Here is a 26,498-nt window from a genome sequence, read left to right on the forward strand (position 1 = left end):
GCGATCTCACAAAGTTCTGTTTATTAATCAGTGAAGCTGACTACACAATGACTACACAATGAATCTCTTATTTACATAATGTCTACACTTTGTTAGAGAGGATTTGCGAGCGTGCAAAACTCTGTAGTCTTTGGCAAAACTCAGCGCTGGACAAAAACTCGAGCAGTGAGTGGATTCTAACTTAAACACCTCCCATTGCGTTCAAGAAATCAACAAACATGTCTGTGATTGGCTAAATTGCTCACCGCTGCGAAAACACGTTGTAAATGGAATAATTTTACATTTTACATTCTCCGGAGTGCAAACACACACTGTATCGTTTACCAAATTACACGCTAGTTTCAATCAGTCTCCCTCGGTCCGGGCCTGCAGTGTGTACACAACCACCCTATAATGATAAAAATCCACCCACTCCTTATTTTAATCCCATAAATCATAAGCAGTGTCTCAGAACAAGCCGTTTGCAGATTCAGGCCCCGCCCACGACTGCTGACGGACTTAGCATAGACCCTGCCCTGAGCGAGTTGTACACTGTGTCATTTTCTCCAGGCCGGAGTAGCTGTAGCGACAATGTCTCGTAAGTAATTCAGGTGTTTTGTTGTTAGATGTACAGTAAGAGTGAGCATAATAGTCTTCATGTACTCCCGGCATCAGAGCTTTTGAAGAGAATGCGCCCCCATATATCTAAATTCATTTTGAATCTGCCCAAATAATTTTACACCAGACTGCTCTGTGAACAAAGGTCAATAAATACAAAGGGACAATACAAAACACAGGTTTTGTTAAAAAAGTTGTTACTCAAGGATGGATCAGTACCAACTGTTCGTGATCCAGCTTACAGTCTCCGGATCGATACTGGTCTAAGCGCACACTTTATTACAGTTCATCGAAGTGGTTTTACGGATATAAGGTTTACCAGTTTATTTAGCAACCCCCGAAAAGACATACGGTCTGTATATATTTGTTTACTGTTAATTGTAACGAGTGTTTCTGTGTAATTCGCTGTGTATGTTGATGATAATGCAACGGATAGAGAGAGTTTATGGATAAGATTTTAATGAGCACTTGTACTGTGTTTTATTCAGCTCTTACAAGGATTTTCTGGGGTGAAACAGACGCTTCATCTTTTGTGTGAAGTACAATAAACATAATAAAACTAGTAAAGTTTTGGCCATCATTCGGACGCTACAACAGGCTTGTACTAATTGTGGATAAAAGCAAGATGACAACATAAGTTTTAACCGTAATTAAACTAAACTATCTCCATACAGCATATATTCTCAGGCTCTATAGGCATCATTGTCCTACTCCATTTCGAACTGAATACAGCTACTGAGAGTTTCTGACATTGTCAGTGCGTGAGATTGTCCTGACACAGGAGCATGAGCTCTTGAAGCTCGTCCGTCTTCTTGAAAGGGGGCCAAGGGGGAGCAGCTCATTTGCATTTAAAGGGTCACACAAGGGTTGCTCACCCCCAAAAAATGACAATTTTAATTACCAATACAATTTCAATTCTATAGTATAGACTGTCTAACTGTTAAGTTAAAAAAAATTATATATTTATCTCCTCAAAATAAACAGCTGTTACATTAATAAAACATCAAATAAATAGCCTATGCTACATTACAATTTAGTGGATGCCATTTATTGGTAGGCCCAATACTACCAATATTAAGTTGAAAGTGTGAATATAGGTAAAACAATATTTGTCACACTGATTTTTGGGCTCTCTTTACTACCGATATGTCTAGAGTCTAAATCTCACAAGAGAGCATACGATTTTAAACAAAACTTTTAAAAAGTCCTATTCTTTAAAAAAAATGTACAAAAAAAAAAACCCCAGCATTTCTTGTTTTTTGTACATGCTCATTCCAGTAATCTTTTTTTTTTCATTAATAAAATAAAATAAAATTGGTAATATGGTAATATTACAGCTTCTCAAATTACCAGAACTGATTTACGGTTATTTCTCAAAAGGTCCCGTTCACACTAGGGGTTGCACAGACTAGTCAACTAATCGATTTAATGCTCTGCCATGACGCTTTAAAGGCAGGGTAGGTGATTTGCTCCAGAAACATTTTGTTTTGCTGGTTGAAAGTCTCTTCACATTCTGATAGCAATCACTAAGTTAAGTTGTCTAAATGTATTGATATGTATATCGTCCGTGGAAGGCGTAAGACCATTAAATGTTCGTCCAATCATTGCATTCGACCCGAATGCAATGATACAATGTCCTACATACCTGTCAACGTAGGTATCTGATTTAGAACGAGCAGAAATCTGTGAGAAATATAACAACCTAAAGACTAAAGAGTAGGGGTTCGATACGATACAGTGGTGACACGATTCGTTTTCGATACAGAAAAAAAAAAAAAAAAAAAAATTGCCAGAGAAATTTCCTAGATTTTAATTTTTTTTTTATTTATTAAAACTAACATCATAAAGTATGATCTTTTTTACTTTGAACAATGATGGAGCTATACTTGACCCATCTTCTGGGGTGTCTTCTTAGCATTACCAGCATATAAAGCAAAAACAGCTCTGTTGTAGTAGTTATAAACAAAGGTTTATTTTATTTTAGTTTTATTTTAAGTTTGCAAGGCTCTAGACTAACATTTGAGGGCAGCAATTTTATTCATAATGTCAAAATAATTCAAAAAGCAAAACGATTAAAAATTAAATATTTGGGAATGGAAATGGCAGCCACCTACTGGTTACAATGGTAATGTAATGTCTTTTTATTTTTAAATAAAAAAAATTAAAGTGAGTTTTTCTACATCTATAAACTTTTAGTTTTATAAATGGGGTTAATCTTTGAAGGATGAACAAATAATGTTTTGGTCATTACATTAAAAATAACATTTAAATATATGATAATATTTGAGTTTTGAAAAATAAAAAGATATGTGACGTACTTGAAAGCATTTTACTATTCCTGCCAAACTTCCATGGTTACAGACTACAGTTAGTGTTACTACATTAAATCCATCGTGAATGTTGCTGATTTGTGGACTTAAAGCCTATAACTAGTTCATACATGGCACAATGTTTCTCCTGGTTTCCACATCAGCGCTGTTTGATCTAATAGAGATCTACGTTAATAACAGAGAAATTTGAATGCTTCTCACCAGATCTCGCAGCGATGTTATAATTTCTGTGGCGAATTCAAATGCTTTCTTTACTGGTTCTCTTAGCGGTGTGTAGTAACAGTGTCGCTCGATCAAGATTGGCTTGCGCTGCACCAAATTGGATTGGTCCAAACTGACGTTCCGTGAAGCAGAAGCACAAATGAGTAGCACAGTTTCGTTCCGCTTTCATTACGTTTGCCATTTGTCAAGTCAAGTCATCTTCATTTATATAGCGCTTTTAACAATGTAGATTGTTTTAAAGCAGATTTACAGAGATAAACATACAATTTACGGTAACAGAGATTGTTTTGGCTTTATAGCGATTTTTGAATAATGTTATTTCCAGCTAAAGTTAGTTTTGATTGATTCACTTCCAGCAATATTATCATTTATTAAATTAGGGGCCACTAAGACGACGGCGTTCTCTCTAAACAGACTTTAAACGCGAACCTGTGACCTGATGGCGTTCATATGCGCATTAAGAATTGATTCTATAGTTATATTCGTTTGAATATATGTGCGCAGGTTTGTAATTCCCCTACAAACCATGCCTAAACAAACTACTTGTCTTGCCTATACATTTGATAAAGAATTTTGTTTTATTTTATCACTTCGGGGTACGCAAACCGGATTTTCAACAACGCTTTATCTGTAGAGTGGGAAAGGGATCCTCATAGGGAGAGGATAGTTGACACTTCAGCACTGCATTGTCATCGGGTCCAGGCGAAGCTCCTTCGTCAGATCTGGATACGCCCTGGATCCGGCAGGCTGCGGGAAAACCTCGGGATAAACAAAGACACTAAAATTAGCGTAGATGCCATTCTTCTTATGATGTAACGAGTACATCTGAAAAGGAAGTGTTCCCAGTTTTCCCAAAGTGTTTCCAATTTGATGTTGGACAACGTCGTGGTGGTCGCACCAGCGACTGCTAACTAAATTTTGGTCTGCAGGAAAAATGGTCCAACAATACGTTCGGTCTGTAATCCGTACCGAACCGAAAGCCTCGTACCGAACGGTTCATGACGAATACGTGTATCGTTACATCCCTACAAAAGAGCTGATAAAAATAAGCTGTTAAGTAGGAGCAATAGCCTTGTGTGTCCTTTGTGTGCACATGGCAACCTGCATTCGAGTCTCATCTCGAAGTTCAGGCTTATTTGTTCATTAATCACGTCATCAGCGACTAGTTGACATCGACTCGACTTTAATCACATAAATGTCGACTTAAAAAACATCATGTTGTTCAACCCCTAGTTCACGGTAATTTACTGGTAATATTCTGGAAAAGGCAGTATGTGATTTATTCTGCCCTCTTTTCACAACTGCAAGCAATCTCTTTTGCATATGAAACATCCCGCCAGAGAGCCTCTGTACCTCAACCAAACTATAAGAGAACCAGTGTTGCGCAGTAACGCGTTACTGTAACGCAGTTACTTTTGACAGTAACTCATACTGTAACGCATTACTTTTTAAATAAATTAACTCCGTTACCATATGGTACGTTGTCCGTTACTTTTTTTAATTAATTCATTTTGGCTGAAGTGTAGCCTACAGCCTAACCTATTTACAGCAGCGACGCATTGTTGGTGGTAGGGTTGCCACCTGTCCCTTAAAATACGGAATTGTCCCGTATTTACAAGTAAAATAATGCGTCCGTATCAAATCAAATCAAGGGACGCGATTTGTCCCGTATTTTACATAAGGCCCACACATAGCCTAGTTGGATAAAAACATAGGCTTTACTATACTAATAGCAAATAGCCTATAAATAAATCAATTTCACAATAATGTTACATTATGATTAGAATCAAATGAATTTTGTCCATTTTCTAAGCTTAGAAAATGCACATTTATACGGACTGAATTTTATATGCCTAAAATAAATATTGTTTAGTAATTATGTGAATTACACTGCGCAAACTACTACCCACCGAATGAAGAAGGGTTGGCTCTCAGTCTCCACAGAACAAAATATTAATTTTATTTTATTTTTAGTGTTCGCATTTATGAGGAAAAAACAATGTTACGGACGTGACAGCTCACCGTTACGGACACGACGCGCTCTGAAAGCGGCACTAAAAGATGCTTTAATACTTTCACAGAGACATCAAACAGAAAGCACAAAACCTTTCTTTAAAGTGAATTTCGTTTTGTATTAATTGTATCTTAATTTTAATCAATGTTTCATCAACCAATTGCCTGGATTTAATAAATAAGAAGTAAATATAGCAGACGATAGATAATCACGAAATGGAGGCGCCGGCGCGTGAACTGGAGCTCGTCTCATAAATGAACCGAAACTCGGCGTATAAGGTAACCTACTTGCCTCACAGACATGTCAACTTTTAAACAGAATTCAAAACGAAAGAAAACAGACTACAGACTGCTCTCTGCTTATGTAATCCGTATGAAATGTGCATTTCTCTCTGGCGCGTCTACTGCGATGATCGCGAGTCAGCATAGTGAGTCACCTCAGAAATCCTTGTGATATATTCAGTTTGTGCTGGTCTGACTCAAATAAAATAGTGTTTAAAAATTACTTTATGTCAGTTTTGTGTTTGTATAGACCATAACACATAAAAGGGCATTAATGGGAACATTAAAGAATGTTTTTTTTAAAGTAACTAAAAAGTTACTTTTAACAGTAACGCATTACTTTTTGGTGTAAGTAATCAACAAAGTAATTGAGTTACTTTTTGAATGAAGTAACTAGTAACTGTAACTAGTTACTATTCCTTAGTAACTAGCACAACACTGAAGAGAACATACTTCATCTTTCAGATGTCCCTGATCAGAAATCTCCATGTCCCCACCATCATCATCCTTCTCCACCTCACTGCTAGCCACCTGCATGATGTCAAACACACAGGGCCATACCACGCAGGAGATTAACATGCCAGTTTGTGTCATTGAGAGCCCAGTCCACATGCGAGGGACTTACAGGATCAGAGAGACAATTTTTTTAAGAAATGGACATAGACACACATACTTGAGATGATTTTCTCCTTTTCTCATCATCTCCCTCTTGATTGCTGCTTAATTCCTTAACAGAACTTGCTCCAGCGGTCATTATCTGCACAAGGGTTTTGGGAATAAACCATTTATTAACCAATTTTCAATACAACAGATTCTTGTGCACAAATATGGAGTGAAACCAGTATCAAAACATCTAAAAAATTTGTGCACTGCAATCCACAAATGCATCCAAAAGATCCACACACTGCACTCGAGATCCACACTCACACAAAAAAGTGCATAAATGCAGACAGCAAATCCCACGCACTACATTCACAAATGGACGCCATAAGAATGCAAATATATAAAGATAATTTGTTCACAATTTATTCTAAAAATAGTGCGTATAGCTTAAATTTTTACACACAAAAATTTTGTTGAGTTGTTTGCATTGGTATTCTGCTTTAAAGGGATAGTTCACCCAAAAATGAAAATTAGCCATGAAGGCATCCTAGGTGTATATGACATTCTTCTTTCAGACGAATACAATTGGAGTTATATTAAAAATTGTCCTGGCTCTTCCAAGCTTGATAATGGAAGTGAATGGCTGTTTGTCTTTGGAAGTCCATCAAAGCGCATCTATTCATGATTAAAGAGCTCTACAGAATCAGACGACCAAGTTATTTATTCTACATTAGTAAACATGGTATTTATTACAGAAACATATTTACTAATTTGGCTTTTCCAAAACTATATTGCTATACTGAGATGAGTGAAATCGACTGAATATGTTGAAATAGAAAATCTCTTTCTATTTCAGTCTTTGATATAAGCAACATATTAGACTAGGATTAACATTTATATGCTTTGTAATTCAAAATGAATATGATATATAATGTTATAAAAGTAATATGAATGCTTAGACTTGATTAATTGGCCTGTTTTGGATGGTGTTTACTTTAAAATACTGCCACATCAGTGAAGTTTTTGTTCATGAATTTCTGCTCGGATGTTTTGAATGTGCTAAATGTCAATTATTTTATCATTTGTATTTGATTCTTGTAAAGCACTTTGTACTGTTGGTTTTAAAAGTCCTTTATAAATAAAGATTAGCTAATAAATAAAGCAGCTTTTGTTCATGAATTTCTGCTCAGATGTTTTGAATGTGCTAAACAATAGGTTTCTATATTTGAATACAAAAATGTTATGGTAAAATGATAATTCATGCATGTGTGGATGACTTTTCAAAAATCATGGGTTTTTTTTCTGTTGAGTGGACATTATTATTATTAATGTTAATACTATAGTTGCTAGTTGCATGATCCTGTTATTAGCATGTTAACTTTCGTAACAAAAAAAAATCCTATTTTTACAACAATCCAAAATAAAACTATTTGCATATTTTACCTTTTTCTTAGAGAGTTCAATTTAACACTAGATTGACACATATTTCATTGTATATAGATGAAGGCATTGCTTTTATTTCTACAAGCGAACAGAACACTTTATCGTGACACTTTGGTCATGGCAATCAATGTCTTTCTGCTAATATTTTAATAATTCTATCTGTCTTTCTTATACAAATATTCAACTGCTTAAATGTACTTTACATGATGAATTCTTGCTAAAATGTTAACAAGGTAACAGGGGCAGTGGGGCACTTGTTGGCGCATTAATCATGGGCATTAAAGCGAAATACTATTGCCAGTGCATTGCTTATGTTTTTGGATTGCTGTGGAGAGGCTGCTCACTGTAGAGTCATGGGTTGAGTGTTAAGTCCAGCTCCCCCTCTCTGAATGTAATTTAGGCCTAATGGGTGGAGTTAGAATATCCAAACACACCGTAACCCTACCCACAACTCTACCCCTCCACCCATTAGACGTCCAGAGAGGTGGAGCTGGACGTCATTTGACTCTGCAGTGAGCACCACTTGTTGCTGTGTGCACAACTGGATCTCTCAAGTGTATTTGTGTATTTCCATATGTTTGGAATATGTATTGCATGCATTGGTGGATTTCTGTGCATGTGAATCTCTTGCCTGCATTTGTGCATGGAGTCAAAATATGGAAGTAATATAATGCCAAATGTTTTTGAAACACAAAAGCTTGTATAATTGCACTAATTGAAAAAAAAATATGCATTGCATTAACCAAGCTTGCATTTTAATGCATTGTATTTTTAGGGCTTGCATTGTTATGGGCTGAAATTCAACATGGTTATATATTTAAGCTGTGAATAATTCAATTTAAAACATTTTCTTTTCTTTTTTATTGTTTTATATATACTTTTAGTAGAACATATTCAAAAGAACAGAACAGGTGTAGAACACTAGGGGTATCACATACAATTATGTTGTTCATATACTGTTAACGTCATATCAGGGGTTACTCTCCCAATAATCTCAGAAGAGTGAGAGGAGAAGAGAGAAAAAACATTAATAATAATAATATCAGGAGAATATTTGTAATAGTCCTTTCAAGTCCCTAAAAGGTTCAAGGTGCCATCATAAAACATACAAATCCTAAATGTTTTCACTGGATAAATATTTCACATACTGAAGAAAGGAAAAAGAAAAGAGAGAGAGAGAGAGAGAGAGAGAGAGAGAGAGAGAGAGAGAGAGAGAGAGAGAGAGAGAGAGAGAGAGAGAGAGAGAGAGAGAGAGAGAGAGAGAGAGAGAGAGAGAGAGAGAGAGAGAGAGAGAGAGAGAGAGAGAGAGAGAGATTCTCAATATGATAATACCAATAAAATGTAAATGTGTGGAAGGGAAGAAAAATAATTGCAGTACACTCACAATATCTCCCTATGTTCACTCCATACTCCTGTCCTGTACATTAGCCATTTTGACCAGTACTTGTAAAATCTATTCATGTTTAATCTTAGAGAGAAGGTCAGTTTTTCCATATCATACATATGACTTACAATCAATATCCACTCTTTTGTTGGTGGACTCTCATGCAGCCATTTCTTAGTTATTACTTTTTTACTAGCAACCAATAATACTTTAAGTAGGTACTTGTCTTGAGTATTAAGATTAGTTGGTATGTTTCCTAAATATATAGTACTGAAACTGTACTCCATCTCGAATCCCAGTATCAATTTTATTTCAGTGACTATCTCTAACCAAAAAGGCTGAATTGTTGGACATTTCCAAAATATGTGAAAGGCATAGAATTAATACATTGTCTCAACAGAGTGCAGATTCCAGATTACCGTTCTGTAAATATTTTCTTTGGGAGTAATAAAGAATCTTATGATATTCTTCCATGAGAATTATCTCCACTGACCTGAACTAGATGTAGTATAACTGTGTTTTACAAATGTTTAACCACTCTTCATCAGATAAAATTATGTTCGCTTCCTTCTCCCACTTACCTTTTACATATAATGTAAAGTGATTTTTAGAAGATTGTATACTTGAATATATTCTTGATATCAGTTTATTGTGAGTCCCACTCTTATACGCATCAATAAAAATATTGATGATATTAGTTTAAATTTCTTCATGATTTTTTTATTATAATGTTTCCTAAGCTGTGAATTAGAGTTCTCAACGGGCCTGAAAATTACAACCCGACCCGACCCGCCCGTGGCTTTTAAAGCCCGGACCCGATGTAACCCAACACATCAACATGAATTATCTGCCCGAACCCGGCCCGCGGCCCGACGCCGATTCTTTTTTTCTCATACACGTAGGCTACTATCATGACCAGCGGACGGGAATTCAAATCAACCTTTAATATTCACGCCTTTTAACAATACAAACAACTGAAACAATACACTTTAAATATATAAATAGGCTATATAAATATGCCTTAAATAAAAATCTTCATACAATAATAAATAAAAAGAACAAAAAAGCGGGCGGGCTACTTTTCACACCACACAATTTTTGAAGAGTTTTTAAACAAAAGGCCTAGCCTACAAACATAATCGTATGCTTATAAGGCATCGTGGAGGAACAGTAGTGCGTGCACAGTGGATGGACTGAGGTGTGCTCTCCTCTTCAATGGTACGGCCAGCCACACTGAATACCCTCTCGCTGCTGCTGCTGCTGGCCGGCACACAGAGCACCTGCCGTGCCAACTGAGCCAGTTTGGGATACACGCTGCTGTTGATACACGTTGCACGCAGCAGCTTTATTTACGGTGAATTTACATGCCGATCTGCTCGCTTTTTTTCTTATCAGTGCAAAACAAACTCAAAATACTCTGTTGATTTTGATCTTACATATACTGTAAGTGTTACACATCATTCAAAACTGTTAAATGTCTTTTATTTGTGTACACTCATAATAAAAACAAAATGTTGTGTTTTTCGTAAAATAAACATGATGCGCGTACTCCCGTCTCTCTCAATGTGAAGTTCATTCTGAAACGCGACAGAAAATGACCTATAACTCCGCGAATGCTTGTCACTGTGACATGAAACATGTCTTTACGAAGCTTGAAGTCTCCATTTTTAAATGATGTAAATCATATCAAAAACAAATATTCTCTGTTTAAGCAATTCGTATGAAAGCAAACATGTACAGTTTCTCCAGCCCGAGCGGATTAGCGTTAATGTGACCACGCCCACATGCAAATTATCCACGCGGAGGAACGCAGAGCTGTTACCGCCCTCATCATCTCAAAACAAAGAATCAGCGACTTCAGTACTGCTCTGCTTTTCATCGAGTTGTTTGTGCTGTGCTGTTTAACTTGGATTTACCTCAGAAGAATTAGAAGAACACGATTTGATTATGAGAATGATTTTTAAGGTAAGACACTAATAGTAGCATGTTATTGTTGCATAAACTTTACATTGTAGCTACTAGTTAAACTGGTGCCAGACTAAAATGTATGTTATGACATGTGATTGGAGTAAAAACATGAAGCCTAATGCTAAATGTATATAGGCGTACATGTACGACACGAGAATGTTTTTATGTTCGATAATTAAACACAGCACAGTAGGCTTGTATGAGTGTTTATTCATGGTGAATATTATAATGTTTAGACCTGTGTTTACTGTTAAATACTGTGTTTGTGGATATCTGCTCAAACGTAGATATGTATAATGTGGTAACAATAATGTTTGAATGAATGAATGAATGAGTTTGATTCACTCGCGCTGTGGGTTTGAAAAGCAAAACGCACCAAACATTAGGCTTCATGTCTTTACTCCAATCTCATTTCATAACGTTGTAACGTATGGAAACGTTTGAAGTAACATGATAATCCATATATTTTTCTCTAGTGTAGTGTTACTGAAGTGTTCCTTTTTAACGATTTATAGGCTGTCTGCTATCTAGGCTATTGTTAATATTTTATATAGCCCTACACAAATATGCCTACAAGGCACAACAAACTTGGTGTTCATATATATATATATATTTATATATATATATATATATTAGTGCTGTCAAACGATTAAAATATTTAATCGCGATTAATCGCATTAATGTCATAGTTAACTCGTGATTAATCGCAATTAATCGCACATTTTTATCTATTCTAAATGTCTCTTGATTTCTTTTTGTCCCATTATTTTTTCTCATTTTAATGCTCTTATCAACATGGAAAACTGGATCGGCTTGCTTTGTGCAAATGTTTTTTATTGAAAACAACATTGGCATATACTGTGTTCAATTTCACACTAACATTCTCACTTGGAGCAAATAATCTCTCACACAATGTAACACTGTCCATCAATAAAAGGGTGAAAGAAATACTGACGAGGTCCTGATATTGACGAGGGGGCGGAGAATTCGCATCAGCTGTGTGTGTGCTTGGCCATCAAGTGGTATTTCAGACTGGACGCGCTGCGATCGCGATGATGATAGCTCAGTTCACAACGACAAAACACACAGATCACTTTGGTCTTGTAAACTTTCCATTCAGAATCTTATTGGTATCCATTTCGGCGTCTCGCGCTCGTCATCCACTCAAAACGCAACGTTAACCAACTATTTGGCCGGCTCGTAAGCCCAAACAAGTGTGTGTGGCGTCGTGCCTGATGTTTTGTTTCCGGTGTAGCTAGATCCGCTTGCGCTTTGGTCGACGAAGCAACAAAACGTCCTCGCGCGGCGCAAGCCATTGAAATGAATGGGTTTCATAGCGCAGCGCCGCATCCTGTTGCAAAAGCATGTGAAAAAAAAACTACAAAGTTTGCTAAGCCAAAAAGACCATTAATCGCGCGATAAAAAAATTAACGCCGTTAAAATGGGTTTGCGTTAACGCCGTTAATAACGCGTTTAACTGACAGCTCTAATATATATATATATATATATATAGTGTATGTATTTAGTACATTTCATAATTTTAACCAGAAAAATCTAAAATGTATTCCTAAAATCGTGCAGCCCTATAGTTTCTCTTGATATCAGCATGTTCACAGGTGTTTGTTTTTTTCTAAAAATATATTTTTAAAGGGACCAGATGCCACTGATGAGTCCTGTTGACTTAAACATTTGCATGAGTCTCAGTACATGAACATGGTAAAGTGAAAAATCAAACACCTTGGAGATGACAGGTGTGTAGCCTACTATGTTTTAGGAATGGCACAAAGGTGTGACTGACCAAGTCTCTGTCTTTAGATCAGTGTGTTTACTAATGTGCTTTTTTGTCATTTGTTGTGTATCTTTGGATTATGTTGTGTTGTAAATAAATCCAAACAATCTAAAAGCCATTCTTTTTTAAGTCTCTCCTCATTCTTTGTGCAAGGCTCATCATAATGATATCACCTAATAGGGCCATTAGGGGAGGGTCTTTGTCTTTCTCAGGTGTGAAACACAAAATATTAATGGTGGTTAACGCCTCCCAGCATAAAGCTTTCTTACACTAAACATGTCTTACAGATTTTAAATCAATATATTGTCTTATCTGAATGAGTAGTCAGGATGATTTTCACATAGTTTTGAAGCAAATATTCTAGGGCTATGTGATACAATTTTCAAAAGTCTTGTGAAGAAATAATTAGTATGGGTTTCATGACCTTATTTCAGTGACAATGTTTTTTAGTTTTTTCACAAACCACGCATAAACGTCATCTCAAAACTAAAAACTTTTACATACATGCTGCTGACATATTACTGTAGCAGAGTTTGTGCTGAATGTGTAATCAGACTTTAGACTTTCCATGAAAATGTCACAAGTATCAGAAAAAAGCACAATGTCAGAGCATGTCAGAACACCTCCAGGACCCAGAAAACACCTCAGACCCCAGAGGGTTAAAAACATTGTCATAGGCCACCCATCTTAACAACCGTGTTGGTTTCTCGAGCTTAAAATTTTTACATTCCTTGAACCAAATATTGAGAGGAACCATTGTCCAATGGCTCAGTTTATTAGAGTACTTAATCGTAGTGGCTTTAAGGAGGGGAGGGGAATGTCCAACTGGCTGAATTCTAATTCTTTCCATCTTGCTTTATACTCGTCATTACACCAACAAACTACATATTTAAATTGTGCAGCTTTGTAATAATCCTCTAAACAGGGAAAAGACAGTCCTCCTCTTTCCTTTGATAATTGTAGTGTTTTAAGTCTGACCCTAGGTTTCTGATTTTTCCGTATGACTCTAGAGATCATTCGGTTCCAGTCATTAAACTGTTTTTTTTTTTCGGAATCTCTACAGGCAGTGATTGATTGGAATAGAAACGGTAATCGTGGTAAAACATTCATTCTTATACTTTCAATTCGATTATACAAACCAAGGGTCAAGGGCATCCATCTATCCAAATCTACTTTTAGTTCTTTAGTTATGGATTCATAATTTATAGTTTAAGTTTTTGTCATTCTTAGGTGTGATAACTCCTAAGTATTTAATATTATTAGTTTTCCACTTAAAAGTATATTTATTACGTATGTTCTCCTGTGGTGAATAATTAAAAGAGAGGGTTTGAGTTTCGTCAAAATTTAATCTGTATCCTGAGTACCAACCAAACTGTTTGACATAAGTCACGGCATGACTTATGTCATGCCATGGCAACTCATTATCTGCTAATGTGAACATACTTACACATAGCCATTCTCAGGTGCACCTGAGACCCGCGTTTCAATAGCGCGCGCTCTCCGTAAGTATGTTCACATTAGCAGATAATGAGTTGCCATGAGAACGACTGACATATCTATCTTTTCGTGCACCTGAGACCCGCGTTTCAATAGCGCGCGCTCTCCGTAAGTATGTTCACATTAGCAGATAATGAGTTGCCATGAGAACGACTGACATATCTATCTTTTCATACAGATTACATAAACAGATTTGTTTTCGTTTTGAATTAGATAATTTAATAGCATAGACGTAAATGTTTATAAAGATATATTGCTTATGCCTGTGTGTGACTAGTATTCGCTGTGTTTTGTTTAAGTTTAGAGACGTGCTCCAGAAAAAAAGTTCACGGAGATGGAGAGGCAGAAAGCATACCCGGTTTATTTTCTTTATTTTACAAAAGCACAATGTTTTGTTTTGATTGTAAGTGGACACAAAGTAGACATTTCACAGTTAATTTTTTTCATATTTTTCAAGTCTGTATGACCATAAATGACAGAGTATTTTAAGTATATTTTGCTGCTGTGTGAAAAAATACAGCAAAACGCACCGGCGCGTTTGTCGACCCCAGAGGGTTAAATTTAGCCTAATAGGAAAGAACATAAATTATGATTAAAAATATATGCTCACTCACATCAAGACGCCGCTGCGGTGGTGGAGTCCATGCAGGAGGAGCAGCGTTTGGCACTGCGTCGCTTTACAGTGCGAGCAGTGCTGTAGCAACCAGCAACACTACACCTACGTCCCATCCTAACCACTGTACTAAATACAGATAAAACTAATGCTAAAAATCTACACTAACTTGAAGCTATCCTAACTGATGCAATACTATGCTACTAACTAACTATGCTTCTAACAATACTACACTAACAACTATGCTAATTAACTACCTAGGCTACATGAAATAATCTAAATAACTATATAAATGTTATGCTAACTAGATGCTAATATACGCTATCCTGATCGTTTTCAATACTCGCAATTCCAACTCCTGACTCACTACAGTGGTTTTGACGGAACAAGATGTTTTTATACCAGGGGCTGAGCCTATGCCAAGGGCGTGGTGAGCTCGTACCAAGGGTGTGGTGAGCTGGTGCCGTCACGTGGCACCACAACTTCCAATAGGAAAATTTAACTGCAGTAGCCACCGTTCAACCTGAAGAGGGCAGCACTTAGATGTTTTTACACCATATATCGTAGAATTAAAACACTTTATACCCAAATGTCCAAAAATGTACTCGAATCAATGAACAGCACTAATAAAGCCCCAGTCTTACAGATCATTAACTAAAAAAAAAAGTTGTTTTAGGGTTTAGTTACCCTTTAAAGGGCATCCCTGGCGACATCCCCATTCCAGTGTAATTAAACTAGAAATATTACCATTTATTTTAATCTGGGCCGTCGGTAAATGATGAAAAGGTTATAATATGTCTTAAACCACTTAATTGAAGCCAAAACGTTGCAGTACCAGGTACAAAAACTCCCATCGCACAGAGTCAAAAGCCTTTTCAGCATCGAGACTAATTACCAGAGATTTATAATTACTTTTGCTTATGCTATCAATCAAAAATAATGCCCGTCTCACATTACCTTGTGTCTGCCTGTTTTTCACAAATCCTGTTTGGTCGGTATCAATCAACTCAGGAATTATATTTTCTAATCTTTTTGCAATTATCGAAGTGTATAATCTATAATCTATATTCAAAACCGAAATAGGTCAATATGACCCACATTCCGTCTTATCTTTTCCAACTTTTGGAATTACTGATAGCTTGTTTCCAGGATATTGGGGTCTCTCCCCCCTTAACCCTCTGGGGTCTAAGGTATTTTCTGGGCCCTGGAGGTGTTCTGACATGCGCTGACATTTGTGCTTATTTCTGTTAACTAGACTAGCCTGGGTTCTCCCAAGGTTTTTTTCTCCATCCAATCTGATGGAGTTTTGGTTCCTTGCCACTGTCGCCTTGCTTTTGGCTTGCTTAGTTGGGGATATTTAATATTCAACAATATTATTGAACTGTGTTGTACTACTTTCATGTTATCACTGTGAAGCTGCTTTGATGCAATCTGTATTGTGAAAAGCGCTATATAAATAAATGTGACTTGACTTGACTTGACTTGTTACTTGTGACATTTTCATGGCCAAGTCTGATTACACTAGCCTGGTTAAAACCAGACCATTCTCAGTTGTAACTGAGTTATGGTCTGGCAAAGCGTCATAGACAAATCATTTCCAGAGGGGCGTCACCAACGGACGTCGCGGATAGACCTAAAACCAATCAGAGCGATGAAGGAGATGAAGTATGCAGAGCGGCGGAGAAACATCTCTGAGTGTTGTTCTTTGCTCGATTTTTAACAAAAAGGAAACGTTTAAATCGCTTAAAACAGACGCGATAGCTGATTCGAACGAGTGATGTTCGACGGATGCGGCATCCATCTTTGTAATGTAGGCTCAAATCTGCTTCAAAATCCCAGCGCTGTCGTCATCGTGTAAAGCCCGCCCCAACGTTTCTGATTGGTGCCTCGATTTCGACGGATTGGAAATGGGCTTGAATGAGCTCTTTGCCAGACTAACTTTCAGAGCAAATCTAAATTTGCCGAAAGTTGTCTGGGTTTTCCCAGGCTATGATTACACTGTATTTAGCACAAACTCTGCAACAATAATATGTCAGCAGCATGTATGTAAAAGTTTGTAGTTTTGAGATAATGACATTTATGCGTGGTTTGTGAAAAAAATAAAAAATTGTCACTGAAATAAGGTTATGAAACCCATACTGATTATTTCTTCAAAAGATTTTTGAAAATTGTATCACGTAGCCTAGTATATTTGCTTCAAAACAATTTGAAAATCTTCCTGCGTACTCATTCAGATAAAACAATATATTGATTTAAAATTTGCAAGACATGTTTTGTGAAAGAAAGCTCTATGCGAGGAGGGCGTGAATCATCATGAATATTTATGCTTTCACACCTGAGAAAGACAAAGACCCTCCCCTAATGGCCCTATTAGGTGATATCATTATGAGGAACCTTGCACAAAGAATGAGGAGAGATTTAAAAAAGAATGGCATTTTGATTGTTTGGATTTATTTACAACACAAGATAATCCAAAGATACACAACAAATGACAAAAAAGCACATTATTGAACACACTGATCTAAAGACAGAGACTGGAACAGTCACACACCTTTGTGCCATTCCTGAAACATAGTACACACCTGTCATTTCCAAGGTGTTTGATTTTTCACTTTACCATGTTCATGTACAGAGACTCATGTGAATGTTGAAGTCAGCAGGACTCATCAGTGGCATCTGGTCGCTGTAAAAAACAACAACAACAAAAACCGCTGTGAACATGCTGATATCAAGAGAAACTATAGGGCTGCACGATTTTGGGAATACATTTTAGATTTTTCTGGTTAAAATTGAGATTTAAAATGTACAAAATACACACACACACACATATATATATATATATATATACACTCCCCGGCCACTTTATTAGGTACACCTGTCCAACTGCTCGTTAACACTTAATTTCTAAGCAGCCAATCACATGGCGGCAACTCAGTGCATTTAGGCATGTAGACATGGTCAAGACAATCTCCTGCAGTTCAAACCGAGCATCAGTATGGGGAAGAAAGTTGATTTGAGTGACTTTGAACGTGCCATGATTGTTGGTGCCAGAAGGGCTGGTCTGAGTATTTCAGAAACTGCTAATCTACTGGGATTTTCACGCACAACCATCTCTAGGGTTTACAGAGAATGGTCCGAAAAAGAAAAAACATCCAGTGAGCGGCAGTTCTGTGGGCGGAAATGCCTTGTTGATGCCAGAGGTCAGAGGAGAATGGCCAGACTGGTTCGAGCTGATAGAAGGGCAACAGTGACTGAAATAACCACTCGTTACAACCGAGGTATGCAGCAAAGCATTTGTGAAGCCACAACACGCACAACCTTGAGGCGGATGGGCTACAACAGCAGAAGACTCCACCGGGTACCACTCATCTCCACTACAAATAGGAAAAAGAGGCTACAATTTGCAAGAGCTCACCAAAATTGAACAGTTGAAGACTGGAAAAATGTTGCCTGGTCTGATGAGTCTCGATTTCTGTTGAGACATTCAGATGTTAGAGTCAGAATTTGGCGTAAACAGAATGAGAACATGGAACCATCATGCCTTGTTACCACTGTGCAGGCTGGTGGTGGTGGTGTAATGGTGTGGGGGATGTTTTCCTGGCACACTTTAGGCCCCTTAGTGCCAAATGGGCATCGTTTAAATGCCACGGCCTACCTGAGCATTGTTTCTGACCATGTCCATCCCTTTATGGCCACCATGTACCCATCCTCTGATGGCTACTTCCACCATGTCACAAAGCTCTAATCATTTCAAATTGGTTTCTTGAACATGACAATGAGTTCACTGTACTAAAATTGCCTCCACAGTCACCAGATCTCAACCCAATAGAGCATCTTTGGGATGTGGTGGAACGGGAGATTCGCATCATGGATGTGCAGCCGACAAATCTGCGGCAACTGTGTGATGCCATCATGTCAATATGGACCAAACTCCCTGAGGAATGCTTCCAGCACCTTGTTGAATCTATGCCACGAAGAATTGAGGCAGTTCTGAAGGCAAAAGGGGGTCCAGCCCGTTACTAGCATGGGGTACCTAATAAAGTGGCCGGTGAGTGTATATATATATAAAATGAGTGGACATGCCTTACCTTAAAAATCTTCTCATCTTCAAATCGCGTTCTTCTAATTCTTCTGAAGCACAAACACAGTCTTCCAAACTCGATGAAAAGCAGAGGAGTACATTACTGGAGTCTCTGATTCTTTGTTTTTGAGGTGATGGGCGTTTACAGGTCTGCGTTCCTTCACGTGCATTATTTGCATGTTAATCGCTCGTGCGCGCGTGGGTGTGGTCACATTAGAGTTAATGAGGATGCGTTTAAGAAACTGTACATGTCATTGCTTTCATGCGGATTACTTAGAGAATATTTGTTTTTGATAAAATTAAATATAAAATAATTTAAAAATAGAGACTCCAAGCTTTGTAAAGACATACGTCTAAAGTCTGTTTGACAAACATTCGCTGAGTTACAGGTCATTTACGGTCACGTTTCAGAATGAACTTCACATTGAGAGAGACGCAGAACGCGCATCATGTTTATTTTCTTTATTTTACGAAAAACAACATTTTGTTTTTATTATGAGTGTACACAAATAAAAGAACACATTTAGCAGTTTTGAATGATGTATAACACTTATATGTAAGATCAAAGTTAACAGAGTATTTTGAGTCTCTTTTGCACTTAACCCCAGAGCGTTAAGAACATGGTTAAAACACTTCAAGAGCATAGGTTTTTCCCAAAAAATTTTGTACCACTCTGCTGGATACCCATCCCCCCCAGTACTTTATTTGATATGGCCTTACCAATTCCTTACCAAAGTCCTTCTGATGGTAAGTCTAGAGATTCCAAAAAATGTTCAATAATTAGAGATGTTCTGATACCCTTTTTCCCTTCCCGATACCGATTCCGATACCTGGACTCAGTTTTTAGGCCGATACCGAGTACTGATCCGATACCTGGGTGTGTACAGTATCTATACAGCTGCAATTCATATTAGCCTTGTATGAATTGATAGAATTATTTTATGGTGTGCTTCAGACTTATCCCTTAATAAAACATGAACAAATACATACAGTGAACTAGAGTATTTTTATTATCTGACATACATTTCACAGCAATATATTATTTATTTTTCTTAAGTGAAAAAGAACTTAAAATGCAGCCACACATCTAATACTTTAAACTGAAAAAGGTATTTTAGATTTACAATATAACTGTATAAAAAAGTGCAACAAATAAATCTAGGAATCTAAAAAATGATATATGAATAATATAAGAAAATAACCTCTTTATAACTTAAAGTCCAGAAACAATTTTGTTAAATACACGACATTTCAGTTTTGACAGCGGCTGGTCATCCAGAACAATAAACTCGATAATTTTGTCGGTTATATTTATCACTCGTTGGCTGTCTTTTGAAAACTTTTCTCTTCATTTGAATGAAGCTTCCAGAGATTGTTGATTCTGGCGTGGCTCATCCTTCTCTGCCCTTGCCATCGTGTTCTGCGGGGTGACGCGTCTTCAAATGCTTTATTAGGGGCCAAGCACCGAAGGTGCGGAGGCACCTATTGTATCTGTTCTGGTTCTTATTGGGGGCCAAGCACCGAAGGTGCGGGCACCTATTGTATCTGTTCCGGTTCTTATTATTATTCCTACTTTTTAGGGGCCAAGCACCGAAGGTGCGGAGGCACCTATTTTATCTGTTCCCGTTCCTATTATTATTCATTCTTCCGACTGGGCGTCTACGGCAGCCCATAGAACCGCTTGCGGGAAAGTTGTTATGGTTTGACATTCTGATAGAGGACAGTCCCAACATTAAATACACCAATTTTGGTGTCTCTAACTCATTGCCTCTAGCGCCACCACCTGTCCAAAGTTTCACTTAAATTATGCTAATAACTTTTGAACCGTAAGGCCTACCAACAAAATTCTTTTTTCCTCTGATTCCCCTATTGCCCAAATGTCAAAATATTAATAGTAAGTGGCAAGAAAATTAAAAACAAAGTCAGGTGTGGGTCATTTATGTGTTTATACATATAAATGTCTATAACTCCAAAACGAAATGAGATGTTTTCACCAAATGTGACATACGTATTGGCTTCACTTTGAGGACACATTAAAAAAAAAGTGGGATTGTGCCACTTGTTGGCGCTATAATAGAACAAAACATGAAATTTCCATTGACTTCAATACAGTATTGTGATTTAAAATGCTATACTTTATGAATGCATTTGCGTATCGTTGTGCTAAAAAAGCTATAACAAAATTTGCAAAAATGCTAATAACTTTTGAATAAATGTGCCTATTGTAATGACACTGGTCTTAAGGTTTGTCATTGTCACCTCACTCTGACCACATCACATCAATTTTGTAATTGCGCCAACTATTGGTCGAAAGTGATAATCCATTAAATCATATTTTTAGTTTAATGTATATGATTTTTCAGCTATTTTGCCTAAATTTATCTTTAAATGTCTTTAATTGCTCCTTGCCGCAGTTGGTCTGACACACCCAGCCATGTTGGCATGTCGTCTTTGCGATTGGCCCCGATAATGGCTGCTTGCAGCTATATTTCAATATGTTTTTGTTCCAGTGTTTTTAGTGTGTTTAATAAATCGGTCAATATCTTCTGTTTTTCTCCTTGAGGACCACTTTAACAGCTTTCCTCTTAACACTGCCTTAGTGGCATCCCATAGAACATGATGACATTTCCTCATTATTATTAAATTCAATGTACTCTTTAATTTCTTTAATATATTCTATACATTTGGGGTCATTTAAGAGACTAGTGTTCAATCGCCAGACGGTGTTCTTGGATTGAACATCCAAATGGAGTCTCAAATAAACTCCTGCATGATCTGAAACATCTCTAATCCCTATATCATAACCTATAATTCTATGCCTGTCAGAGTGGAGCATGAAAAAATAATCAACCCTAGAATAGAAGTCTGAGGGTGGGAGAAAAATGTAAACTCTCTCACAACTGGGTGGAGTTCTCTCCATGTGTCAATCATGCCAGTTTCCTTAAGCATTTTTTTAACATGGAGAGATTCAGAATTTATCTTTTTTGCTGGATTTGAAGAGTCTAGGGTAGGATGCAACTGTACATTCCAGTCCCCTCCATATAAGTGTGCCTGATACTTCTGTTATTAGCTCAAATATTTTCGTAATTAGCATCTTGTCCTGGTGGTCTGTAAAGATTAAATAATGTTACTTCCTTTGAATCAAGGATCCCTTTCACCAGAATATTATGTCCTACTTTATCAGCTATTTGTCTGGAGACCTGGAAAGTCACCTTATTCAATATCAATATTGCAACTTCTCTTTCATGTCCTTTAGTGTAAGATAAATAAAAAGTGTTTCTAAATCCTAACTTTTTACATTTTTCATGTTCAGTTTGTACTAGATGACTCTCCTGCCAAAAAATAATATGTTGGTTCTAGGGCTGGGCGATAAAACGATAACGATAATTATCGCGATATTATTTTTCTCGATAAAACGATATCAAGAGTTCGATACATGTTTGATAATGTTTATGCGCCAAAAGCGGAACGAAACTCATTTGAACCGCGCGCCACACGGACCATTTTTCCGCTCGGCTCAAAGTCCAAATGGCAGCGCAGCGCGAGCTCACTAGAGCAGATGCGTTTACTCTGATCGTCTCGCTCACGAGATCCAGTGAGAAGCGCTTGAGTTCAGCGAAGAACACAAATGTCCAGTTTAAAGGCAGATGAAACAGAGCTGACAAACAGGAGAAACACTGTGCGCAACGACAGTCAGAATCTGAATTGATACTGAATCTATTTACCATGGATTTACTGTAACGTTAGCCTAGTAATATTAACTGCACCATGAAATGTAGGATATACATATTGAATTGTATTATATTATTAATGTAGACAATGTATTAAAAGACTAATTAAATATAATTACAGTATTTAATAATGTATTTAAGCTACTGTCTTTCATACAAATACCATAGAAACCATAAAGTTACATTTTGCCATGATAGTGAGGTGCTATAGGCTATGCCTGGCTTTATCTGTGGTTATCATGATCTAAATGCGATACTGGATGACCAATGGTTAATTTTAATAAAACTCAAACAGTCAGAATATTAACATTTTACCAAATAAAAATGTGGTCGTTAATATTTTGTTTTAACAGATGTTACTGTTTTTGTTAATGAACATACATTTAACATAGTGGTATTAGCTTGAGTTAGGATGCAGATTTACTGTCAACTCACTGTCAAATATGCGTTTGAGACAAAACATGTAATATTAATATTGCAGCCTGCACTGCAAACTGAGCTGAAGATACGTGCCATCAAAGTCAGGCAACAAAAACCTGTTTCAAGAATAGAAACAATATCCCTCATTAGCACATGCAGAAACTAAGAAATATATTTTTCTATTCAGATATTTACTTTGTTGAAAAATGACAAATGTTTGAATGTTCTACCTCAGATTTGTGAAATGTTCTGACAATAAAGAATAGTTTAAAACCACAATTAACGCTCTGGTTTGTACAACTTTCACTTAGGAGCAAAAATCTGCCTTTAAACTTGAAAGAAATAAAGATTTGACATTTATCGTGATAATTATCGATATCGACTGATAGAAAAAAATTATCGTGAATTTTTTTTACCATATCGCCCAGCCCTAGTTGATTCTCTCTTCAGCTTATTTATGAGTTTACTTCGTTTGATAGGATTTTGCAACCCATTAACGTTAAGTGAAATAATTCTATATTCTTGTTGTGACATTTATCTTCAGATGTACTATCATATTATAAATCCCAAGTGACCTTAACATTGTAACACAAATAACAAAGTTCCTTTCAAAGTAACTTCTAGTTGGAAAGGAAAAACTTAGATTAACGAAGGGCCTTCCCCGTGCAAACTGATATTATAAATCAGTGCACGCTTTTTCCTCAGCTCCCAGACATAGACGTTATATTCATTTATGGGTCTTTCAAGCTATAATGTAAAATCAACTATTAATAAAACTCCAAAATCAAACCTTTGAGCATGAACATACACAGAAATAACATTACAGAATTCTTGTATGAAAATTAACGTTACCCTTGTTATATTAGTAATATTGCTATTTTAGTAATAATGATTTTGAACGTCATGGTTTTACTTATAATTTACCCTGAGTGAGAGTCAAACAGTTTCTGTCGAAGTACACTTGCCTCCCTTTCAGGTAAACTTCCATTTTTTTCCATGCCGAACGGAGGACCAGCTCTTTAATCCTATATTCAAGAAAGTACCTTGTGTACAACCTATCGGGGATTCGCATTTGGCGGTGGCTTAGGGTCGATTTCGTTCAGTTTAAGGTTGATGCCCGTACTCAGGCTTGCCAAGTCAGTTTTCCAGTCTCTGGTGAAAGTCTCTAGAAAGTTGTTTAGTTCTGTCTTCACGTCGACCGGATAGCCTTAATTTCAGAATATATAGCGATGATGCAAACTTGCATTGTATCCGGGGGCCTCGTTCTCGCCTGCGTTGTCATAGTCATCAGTCTTCTTTGTTTGTCTCTCAGTTTTCACAGGTCTTTGGGATGATTTGCCTCTAGCTTTTCGTTGTTTCTCCCCCTCCATATTTGTTCATCAATTACACGGTGTAAAGTTAAATTAAACAGGGGAGTATAACCGACTTGGAGCTCTGGGAGCTCGCGTTCTACACTGCCACTCGCCTCGATACCATACAGTTCCTCAAAACATTTTCACACACATTTTTATTATTAAAAATTTAAGAATCCATATTCACCTTTCAGATTTCACTTCCAAAATGTTAATTTTGTTTAAAAATACAACCTATAATATTTGACAGGCAATTTCAAATTCATTCATAAAAACGGATTTACAGAAATAGAGCAAGGGGTAAGTATTTGTAATGATTATCAGGGCCAGTATATATGGAAAAGCTGAAAAAGGCACAAAAGCTGTGTTTAGATTTAAGTCTTCACTGTTATTTTTGTACATGTAAGCAGCTTCTGTACCGTGAACGAGATAATGTTATTCAAACGTTATATCTGAGGTAGACATATTTCTCTCGGTTGTTTAGTTTCCTTAAGTTTATATCCCGACACTGTGCTGCAGTACTGGGGCTCAATACGTCATAGTCCATAATATAAAAGACCAAACTCGCACCTTATTGGGAATGTAGGTTATACTATATAGGCTATAGGCAAGCAGATGGACTCAGAATATGAACGTAACGTGCAAAGTTTCACGTTAAGCGTTTCCCAGATCAGTGAAGTACTGGCATAAAGTAGGCTTCGATAAAGTTACATACGACATTGGTATACACGTTTCTAACTTAAATAGCATTTGAAGAGAATGACTTCCAGTCATAAAACCAACTGTAAAGTGTTCATGTAGGTGTCAGGCATGATGCACACCTTTTAGATTTTTTATTTTTAATCAAATAAACTGTTAAATCATGTGTAAATATTGCTATTTTTTTCACTACCGCATGAGCTCATATTTATTTTAATATCAACAATCTAAAAGGTGTGCATTATGCCTTGCACCTACATGAACACTTTAAAGTTGGTTTTATGACTGCAAGTCATTCTCTTCAAATGCTATTGAAGTTAGAAACGTGTATACCCATGTCGTATGTAATTTTAGAGACGGTCCCTTAATGTGTGAATATCGAACATGCCAGTATTTCACTGGGAAACGCTTAGCATGAAACTTTGCGCGTTACGTTCATATTCTGAGTCCATCTGCTTGCCTGTAGCCTATATAGTATAGCCTACATTCCCAATAAGGTGCGAGTTTGGTCTTTTGTATCACTGTATTAGTCCATTAAGCTATGTTAAGCGTCCGGACGGCAGGGGAATCCTGGAGTATGACATATTGAGGGAACCCCCAGTACTGCAGCACAGCGCCGTGATATAAACTTAAGGAAACTAAAGAACCAAGAGAAATATATGTCTACTTCAGATGTAACGTTTGAATAACATTATTATCTCGTTCACGGTACAGAAAGCTGCTTACATGTACAAAAGTAACCGTGAAGATGTAAACACAGCTTTTGTGTCTTTATCAGCTTTTCCATATATATACTGGTCCTGATAATCATCACAAATACTTACCGCTTGCTCCATTTTTATAAATCCATTTTTATGAATAAATGACTGTTGCTCTGGTCTTCGTAAACACGCGCTTGCACCACCTGCTGGTGAGGTCGACTAACAGCATATTAAGGCCACATTTACACATAGCCGGGTATTTAGAGAAACAAATATTCCCCCCCCTCCGTTTTCAATAATAACATCGAGCACACAACATCGTTTTCAAAAAAGTTGTCATTTACATCAACCCGCATAAATACGCTGTCGAGCAACATCATAACTATGCCAAACCTATGGGCGGCAGTGTAAGGAAAAGGATAAAGCCAGAATCGACAACAACGAATACCACGAATGACTTCCTGTTCCTTTCAGTTGTATTTGCAAATGTAAACAGGCCAAAAGCGTTTGCACAAAAGTAAAAATGAGTACCACCATAACAGCATCCACCCAACAGCATTCTATGTATGGCCCATAGAAACTGATTGGTGTGAATGAATAAAAAGAATCAGCATTGCTCAGAGTGGATTAGCAAGTTAGATCGATCTCCTGTGGGAGGTCCTAACAGGTTTCTATTGTTTGTAGCCCATAGGCTATGTCTTCATGTATAAAGTTCTGTCTCACAGACAGAACTTTGGGTTAAGATTGTTGAAGGGCGACATGCTAACATCGCT

General features: G+C 37.0%; 1 protein-coding gene across 3 annotated transcripts in view; it reads right to left on the minus strand.

The window, feature by feature from the left end:
* psip1a (PC4 and SFRS1 interacting protein 1a) overlaps positions 1-26,498 on the minus strand; it is a 97,400-nt gene that overhangs the window by 49,952 nt on the left and 20,950 nt on the right. For 2 of the 3 annotated variants that reach the window (XM_056254267.1, XM_056254265.1), the window contains exons 4-5: positions 6,118-6,201; positions 5,898-5,975 (exon numbers count right to left, since the gene is read on the minus strand). The exons of the other annotated variant lie outside the window; for it this stretch is intronic. In XM_056254267.1, coding sequence (XP_056110242.1) covers positions 5,898-5,975; positions 6,118-6,201 — 162 coding nt within the window. The remainder of the gene's footprint in view (positions 1-5,897; positions 5,976-6,117; positions 6,202-26,498) is intronic. 3 annotated transcript variants of the gene reach the window in all.

Source organism: Rhinichthys klamathensis, unplaced genomic scaffold (genome assembly GCF_029890125.1).
Source record: "Rhinichthys klamathensis goyatoka isolate OS25496 unplaced genomic scaffold, OSU_Roscu_1.1 h1tg000111l_1, whole genome shotgun sequence".
Taxonomy (NCBI): domain Eukaryota; kingdom Metazoa; phylum Chordata; class Actinopteri; order Cypriniformes; family Leuciscidae; genus Rhinichthys; species Rhinichthys klamathensis.